At 38.4% G+C, this 8,822-nt stretch overlaps 1 protein-coding gene across 1 annotated transcript; it reads left to right on the forward strand.

Moving 5' to 3' along the window:
- Positions 1–208: 208 nt before the first annotated feature.
- Positions 209–8,601, forward strand: LOC109917677 (stanniocalcin-2). Its single transcript, XM_020517529.2, has 4 exons — positions 209–785; positions 1,987–2,129; positions 2,393–2,604; positions 7,023–8,601. Exons 1-4 carry the CDS (start codon positions 626–628, stop codon positions 7,426–7,428), a joined length of 921 nt encoding a protein of 306 aa, XP_020373118.1. The 5' UTR covers positions 209–625; the 3' UTR covers positions 7,429–8,601.
- The last annotated feature ends 221 nt before the right edge of the window (positions 8,602–8,822 follow it).

Raw genomic sequence — 8,822 nt, forward strand, 5'->3', positions numbered from 1 at the left:
TTTACAAGAGGGACCTGCAAACAGCTTGAAGAAGTAGCGTTTTATGTATCAATTCATGAAGAGGACAGCGAGGGGGGGACGGGTTGGGTGGGTGGAGAGACCACCTCAGGATTCACAGCAGAGAGGCTTCTTCCTGCTACAGGAAGCAAACGGGAACCCGAGTGAAACATCCGAACACGTGCCTCTGTTGTAATGTTTCAAACGTGTGCGGAAAGTTGAGAGCAGCAGCAGCAAGCAAGCAAGCAGCCTCTGGACTCTGCACAGCAAGGTCCCAGGCTGGAATCCGGGAGTCTCCGCCATGCGCCTCCCATCCTGATTTGTCAAACTTGGGCATGGTTTCTAGGCGCCTGATTGGACCGAGCCAATGACAACACCTGCTTCTTGCCTTCATTGAAGTGACAGGATCGCCAGGGGCTCCAGTCTGGGTATATTTAGAGAGAGTCAGCCCCTGTCTCAGGATTCCTGGTCAGCCCCCCGTGCGCTCACTCAGCAGCTCTCCTCCTACTGTCGGTGTGTGTGTGTGTGTGTGTGAGAGAGAGAGAGAGAGAGAGAGAGTGTGTGTGTGTGTGTGAGAGAGAGAGAGAGAGAGAGAGTGTGCGCCTCCTGGCCCCCAGACAGCGCGGCGATGGACACTGTCATGTTAGCCCGTCTCCTCACAGCCCTGCTCACTCTCGCACCGCCTGAGCTCGCCCTGGGGACGGACGAGGCTGAATTGCCGGAAAACCACCACGAACGGGACAAATTGACCAACCAGCAAAAAGCTCGCCTCTCTTTACAGAACACAGGTATGTAAGAGCTTTCGGCAGCCAGTCTACCCGAGTAAGCATGCAGTTTGATTCAGCCTCTGCTGTGGGGCACAAGTCTTGCAATTAATAAAGAAGCTTACCCACAGGAAAAAAGGGCAAAAACTGTGCTATGAGAGAGGCAATCGTGGGATTAAAGCAGGAGCCCATCTCAAATTTGCCTGCACTTTGTGATGTTTATGCGGTTAGCTCTGTCCACGAGCGGAGGTGATAGGCTGGAGGCATTTAGATCAATGCGGATTGAATTGAGAAGTAATTAAGAAAATGTTGTTGGGAAGGCATTTCAGTAACCGCCTTGACACGAAAAACTAAACCCTACCAGTTTAGAGTAACGCAGGATCAATTATTTATACACACCGTTTCTAAAGTATTAGACGGTTTTGCATGATCAGTTCCGAGAGATCATTGTCCCATGGTCGGATTGCATTGTATCACATTGGGAAGACTTCGTGTCGACAGCCACGCACACCTCGTTAGCATATTAACCCCTGGAGTACCTTGCAGGGAAGCGATGGAGGTAGGCGGTGACTTGCAAATGTCTCCCCTTGGGGATGAAGGAAGAAATGGCATCAACAAAGGGCACCGGGAAAATAAAACAGACAGAATCGCGCCGCTTGACTGAAACCGGCGTTTCGAAAATCAAGTGTGAGGAGACTGAACGGGATTCCAAGAAGTTATGTGGTGGCGACCGTGTGGCAATGAGAGTTAGTAAGAGCGGACAAACTCGACTGCTAAATTTCCAGCTGATGTCTCCTAAGTAGGGGAACAGAAAGCGGCAGGGATGTAAGAATTCCCATGGCTTCAGGATGCGGAAACAGGCAGGTTTTCACAGGGAGCAGTCGTTATATTTTTTAGAAGCCATAGATTTGGGAGATAAATCATGATCAAAGCACATTCCCGAAACTTTCCATCCGCTAACAAGGAGGATGCAGATATCCAGGTCACTCATGCGGTAGCTTAGGTTTTTATCCGAGATACTCAGCACCTGAACGTACAAAATTCGCTATTATTTGATGGGGCTGGGGTATAAATAAAAGGCTGCCCTTGTGTTGGTATAGCGCCCTTTATTTTCGATTTCGGACCACCCCCAAAGCGCGTTAAGAGTCATAAAGTACCTCTGGAAGTGTAGTCTCGCCTGAGTTGCTCGGTTTCATGCTTGCTCTCCTTTCGCGTCTCTTCTCAGCTGAGATACAACACTGCCTGGTGAACACAGGCGACGTTGGCTGTGGAGTTTTTGAATGTTTTGAAAACAATTCGTGCGAAATCCATGGACCACATGACATATGCTTGGCCTTCCTGCACAACGCTGGCAAGTTCGATGCCCAGGTAATAAATCAGAGAGAGAGAGACAGAGAGCAAGTCAGAGCAATATAACGTAACTTGCCGCTCCCCTCCCACAAAACATTTTAAATTGATACCACTGTAATTTCACCACATGTCAAGTTATATTCTCAAAAACTGTACCAGTTTTCTTAAAAGATGCATTTTGAAGATGCCACCTCCCAACATAAGCTCTTATTCATATTTTTAAATTGATGCAACTTTCTTTCACAGACGTTTTACAATTTGCACTCTTATAATCTGTCCAGGGTAAATCTTTTATTAAAGATACTCTGAAGTGTATGGCTCATGGATTGAGAATAAAATTCAGCTGCATCAGTCGGAAATGCTCCACTATCCAGGAGATGGTATCTCAGTTGCAGCAAGAGTGCTACCTCAAACATGACCTCTGTTCCACCGCCAAGGAGAACATTAATGTGGTTGTGGAGATGATTCATATTCGGCATCTGCTTTCAAAAGGGTAAGTAATAAAAGGGGCTGCCTATGATTTGCTTACTCTGCAGCAAACAGAGTATAAATTGCATCATGTGTAAATATTTATGGTCAAAATATTACTATTCTGTGTATTCTGCTCAAGGACTACACAGATAAGACAAACACACAGTATTTAGTGTGCTTTTAAAGGTCACAGGAAATATGTTTAACTCATGGTTAGTGTATGAGTGTAATTTTTAGCATTAAACCCATTAGTAATCTTACATTAATTTGTATACTTGCATATATTTTGTATAAGGGTTTTATTTTATGAAAGGAGTAAAATTTACACATTCCACTATTGGGATAAAATTAGTTGCATTGAAATAACTGGTTAGTATAAAAAGATATTAGCAATGGATTTTGCTGATGAAAACTACTAGTGCGTAAATAATCTTTAAAAATTATATGAAAAGGTGTTTCTACCATATATTGCTGTCACTGAAAATTGGTTTTTATTTTCACCTTTGAATTATTGAAACTCACAAGTGCCATGTGATTAATATGTGCTTTTTTATTTTATATTTGCATTTGTAAGGAATAAAACTCAAAGTATCTTAAACTTGTGGGGTGAGAAATCCTAATTATGTCCTCGAAAGATCTTATTTATACGTTAACCAACGTTTGCAGTATTTAGCAAGTTGGATATTTTGTTTAACTTCATTCCATTAGAAAGAACTGCGAACTTTTGGTCTCAACAGTCAATAGACATTTAAATAAAAGTAACTATTTTGCAGTTCTATACATGAAGATCGAAATATAGGATTGTGAAGTCAATCCTTTTGAGTAAAATAATGTGTGAAATGTTATAACTTATTTGAAGGTAGCTTTGTGAAATTTAGTTAACTTTTCCAAAATTGAATTTCACATTGAAATTGGCGAGTGCAATAGTGAGATACATATCACAAAATTCTGGGTTATAAACCCCAGTTAATGCTGAATCATCTGGACACCATTTTGTATCCCAGCGTTACAGTACTGCAAGCTCAAGAGGGTTACAATTCTCTCTCAATTTCAATGATCTCAAATGGAAAATGTATGCTTGTATGACCATTTCTTAAAGATCAGAAGGAACTAGGTTGTTATTTTCAATTTGAAAAGTTGTAGTAAAAAGCCAAACCTCAAAGTTCAGGAAACTGTTAGTGTTCACAGCACCTCTTTGGAATGTTGCAGAAAGTAAATAAAGGAAATCAGGTAAAACAAGATGAAGAAATTAGGTAATGCTCGAGTTATAGGCTAACTCTACATATTTTAAATTTGTATGTTTCAACACAACACAGCGCAGAGTCAGTTGGCATTGCGGAGCTTTCCTTTTGGAAATTTGTAAATTAGTTTTGACTGTAGGAAATGATCTAAAATGGGTGATATTGAATTAACAGCCCAAATCCCCATTTCACAGGTTTCATTGGAAACAAAAATAAGGCTAGTGAATAATGAGTGCTTAATTTGCAATTGCCTATTGTAGACCATTGCCCAAAGTTGAAAATAAAAATCAAAGACAAAGGTTGAATGTGCCGTGAAGCTCAAATTTGAGGCCTAAGAAAAGAATGAAATGTGCTTGGAAACTGAGCAGTAAATTTGCATGTCAAGACAGGGCGGTTGGGAAGGAGAGAAACTATAAGAAACTGTACATACATTGTCTGCAATAGAGAAAACAGGAAGAATGTTGACTCAACAGAGAGAGAGAGTGGGGCCCAAAGAAAGAAGTACACTAAATGGAGAGTTTAGAGGTCAAAAGGAGAAAGGAAATGGTTATCAAGTCAGAAGCCATTTCATGAATCCTGTTCAGTAATGACAGAGCCATGAGAAAAGCCTCCTGGTTTAGCAACATATGTAAGAACTAGATATACATTGTTTACTCAGGGCATCTCTATTAATACTCAAATATTTGGTGTGAAATAGAAAGTTTCTTGGAAGCAACTTTTGAAATGAAAGAATTCTATATTGAGGCTAAAGAAGATAGAGAGAAAAAAAATTAATTTAGAGAATAAATAAGTATCAAATTATTAGAGAAAATGATTTTTCTTTCCAAAAGCAAACTATTGCAGATGTTGGAGATATGAAATAAGAACAAAGAAATGCTAGAAATGTTCACCAGGTCTGGCAGTATCTATGGAAAGAGAAAAACCATTTTTCCTGATTGCTGCTAGAACCACCAAGTACTTCCAGCATTCTGTTGTTTTTCTAATAATTGTTGATTAGACTTCAGGGAAATATTTCATGGAGTAAATTGACTGTAAATGGGCAGAAAAGTCAAAAAAAAAGAGTGGTTTTAGATTTTCCACTGAGGGCTTGGAGAGGATGAAGATATTGTGATCTGTGATCCAATCATTGAAGTGTTAGAAAATTAAAGGTTGTGTGTATTATAGACATGATCTGTAGACGTTTTAAAGTAGAGTAGAATCATTAACTAAGTATGGATAGCGTTGGCTGATTGTAGGATTCATTCAACCATTGAATTAAGAATGGATTATGCTACCTTTTGCATTCAAATAGCCATCAAAACTAACCATGTTAATACTTGAGTTAGATGTCTATGATGGATCTCATGGGATAAAAATTAAAATAGTGATACCAATGGACAAATGCATTTGTATAAAATTTCTCTATCATTTCTTTCAACAGAGATGTTAATCAAGTTAATTACCTTTTTTTATTAATTCATGACATAAGGATTTTATATACCATCCCCAATTGCTTCTGATACAACTGATGGCTTGCTAGGTCATTTCAAAGGGCACTTAAGAATCAACCACATTGCTGGGGTCATGATTAGGCCAGAACAGGCAAAACATTCCTTAAATAACATGAGTGAATCAAGTACATTTTTCCAACAACAAAGTATTTTTTTTAAAGTTCCACCTTTTAATTAATTAGCTAGTTTCTGAGATGAGATTTAAACTCATGTCTGCAGATGATTAGACTCTGTTCAATCTCTAGATTACTGGTCCCATAACATCACGAATATGCTACTGTAGCCCTCCAATATCGTTTGCACCTAAATGCCACATTACACTGGACTATGACCATGATGAAAATGCTGCAATATATATTTTTATTAATTATTCATGGAATGTGGTTGCTGGCTAAGCCACAATTTATTGTCCATTCTTAGTTGCTCAGAGAGCAGTTAAGTCAACCATATTGCCATGGGTCTGGAGTCACACTTGGGCTAGACCAGGTAAGGATGGCAGTTTCCTTCCCAAAAGAACTAGATGGGTTTTTTCCAACAATCGACAATGGTTTCATGGTCATCATTAAACTCTTAATTCCATGGTAACCTGCCTGCTGGATTGAGGGTAGGAGTGCTCCTTAAGTTTCTTTTTGAATACAAATTCCATTCCATGTCAGGATTCAAACCAAGGTCCCCAGAACATTACCTAGATCTCTGGATTAATAGTCCAGGGATAATGCCATGGGACCATTGCCTCCTTGGATTTGTAAGTCTAAGAGAAAGAGTTTCTTAATCTAAATTAGACTATACACTTATGCAGACATTCAAATATGCTGAGTTGTGCTTATTTACAGTTAATGTGTCAAAAGTAGTGGATTTACCAACTGAAGCATAACTGAAAGAATGTTTGTGTTGAATTTTGTTGAAGTAGGGATAATTTCAAACACTGCAGTTGAAATAAAATTAAAGTCATGGTCTTCCAATATTATATTTAAACTTAGGGGTGAACATGTTAAGTGGTGAATAACTTGACATCCCCACTACTGAAATACCTTCCCATTTGCCTGCCAATCAGCTCATTCAACCCTTTCACTGCCCTAGCCACCAATGTCCCAGGTCACCAGAAGTTGCCAGCCGCTCAGGGGCTGGTAGCTTCTGTGTCCTAATGTCCACCCGTTGAGGCCGAATCTATGGGGAAATTTAGCAGTGAGATTGTAAGTCAATTTTATCATCTTGTCATGGGGTTGGGCTTGTAGGGTGAAAGGTGGTCAAGGCAAGTGTTGCCTTCACTAATTCATGCTTTCTGCCCTAATCTGGGGGCAGTTGGAACACCCTACACTCAGCTACAGGCAAGTCACCATGGTTTCCCAGTTGGGTAACTAAGTACATTCCTTACCCATCGTAAAGGCAGGTGGATGGGAAAATGATTAGTAATTGATTACCTAAAGGCCTTAAATGCTGGTGAGTAACAAACATTCCCAATGGACCTTCTTTGTTGACCACAATTTTTGAGGTGGTGAGAAGTGGTGGTTTTTCAATGAGACCAACTTGCACCATTATTTTCACTTCTCCCCACCTCAATTGCCACTTCCAAGGAGAGAAAAATTCAGTCCTAGTTATAATAAATAAGTTGAATCTTCTAAAAATTCTCCAATTCCTAACCAGAGAATATCTAATATGTTTTAAATTGAGGGTATACTCATATATCATTGCATTTATTTTTCAAAAAGGTCATACTTGGAGTTTATAAAGGCTCTGTTCCATTGTCATGAAGTCGTTATGGAAGCTGTAAAGAAAAGTGTGCGTTCACGATTTGGACAGAACCTTGCGTTTCTAAGGCAGATTTTGCAAGAGGATTCCTGCTCTTCTCGCAAGCAGGCTGATCAAGTCACCCCGACAACAGCAGCTCCTGAGAAAAAGCAAGGGGAGAACCGTAAGGGCCACAAGGGTAGCACTGAAGTAAATTATCTTGAGATTGAAAGGGAGAATGCTAGGAACCTTAAAGGAGAAAAGGAGAGAGGTGGAAGAATTCACCCGAATGCACGTGCCCGAGGTTCTGGTCAAGCTTCAAGGCGAATAACTGAGGAACGTACTCATACGAGTGATGCCATTGAGTTATCTGATATCAGAAGGTGAAAGGCCATTAGTCTTGAGGACTTTCCATGCATCCATTTCCTTACATGGACATTCCAATACACATAGCCTAAAATGGGATTTGTGTTACATGCAAAATATTCTGGGAATTATAGTTCACCTCAGCAGTCAGCTTCCATACTTCGCTTAAAACTTTAAAAAAATCTACAACTTCTAGAATGCAGTCCAACATATATCCCATAATCACTGTACTTGAAACTAAACATTTATATCAATTATCTCACTCAACAAGTCACCTCAACAAGCATGAAAGTTTCCTTTTTTAATTTAAAAACAAAATGAGAACATCTTTATTTCAGGACAAAATCTTTATTATTAGATATATCTTGGGTAATTTTGTACAGGGCAAAGCTTTTGTGAAGGTCTACATGTTCGTCTACTGATTACATTTATTCTATATTGTAAATATTTAACATTACTATTTATTATAGTTGCTGTATCACCAATATACCTGTTGGATAAGGTAAATTAAACTATTTCATTTCCTGTGTTGTACATATTCATATCACTAGTGAGTTTTCTTATGCAACATACTGTAATTTTATATCATTCTATAATTTTATTGGTAGTTGTTAATTCTTTATTTATTAAACACCTTAATCTATTAAACATCTTATTCAAGCCTAACAAAAATTGCATTTTTATTGGTAGTTTTAACTAGAGTATCATTAAATCATGCTGTTAACTGCTAACATATTGTTATCTGGTAATTATTTAGTGACGTTTTCCTTTCTGTCTTAGGCCTATCCTGGCAAAATCAAACCAATGAATAGTAAATTAGAAAAAAAATAAAATATATAATTATTTCTTCGCATTAATCATTCATTACATGTATAAATGAACACTTCAACTTTTTCTCTAAATATAGATTTGCAAAATTGTCTTTTGATTTTAACGAAGGCCCTCCAATCACAAAATCTTTTGATGATTTTTGTCTGTACTTTTATTTGGTTAGTATACCCTACTTAAGATATGTTTTCTATTTTCCAAAATTTGACATTTATTTCCAGACTCGTTCCTTCTGTCCTATCACAAATTGTTGAATAAAGATAAACTGTCTGATCTCACCATCCAATTGTGATTGTGTGCAACAATTGGTCCGTAATGTACAGGGTATGTTTGTCTATAAGCATTAAAAATAAATGAGCTATACAATAACACCAGGATAAAACAGTCTTTACAATTTGTGTCTTTACCTTCAATTGTAATAGCCATGGGAAGGCATTTGTAATAACCTGATATAACAGTGGAGAATGTCGTTTCACAGTCAAATGACCAAGACAATATGTTTTGATGATCTGATCACATATGCAAAACTTGCTTTAATTACAAAAATAAAATTCATGTTATCAGTTGCTGGTATCAATGATATAAGT

The sequence above is a fragment of the Rhincodon typus genome, chromosome 12, assembly GCF_021869965.1.
Source record: "Rhincodon typus isolate 14 chromosome 12, sRhiTyp1.1, whole genome shotgun sequence".
Lineage (NCBI taxonomy): Eukaryota > Metazoa > Chordata > Chondrichthyes > Orectolobiformes > Rhincodontidae > Rhincodon > Rhincodon typus.

Coding starts and splice junctions, on each gene's coding strand:
- LOC109917677 (XM_020517529.2), top strand. CDS start 626: ATGGACACTGTCATGTTAGCCCGTCTCCTCACAGCCCTGCTCACTCTC. Junction 786..1,986: donor CCTCTCTTTACAGAACACAG/GTATGTAAGAGC, acceptor GTCTCTTCTCAG/CTGAGATACAACACTGCCTG. Junction 2,130..2,392: donor CTGGCAAGTTCGATGCCCAG/GTAATAAATCAG, acceptor TAATCTGTCCAG/GGTAAATCTTTTATTAAAGA.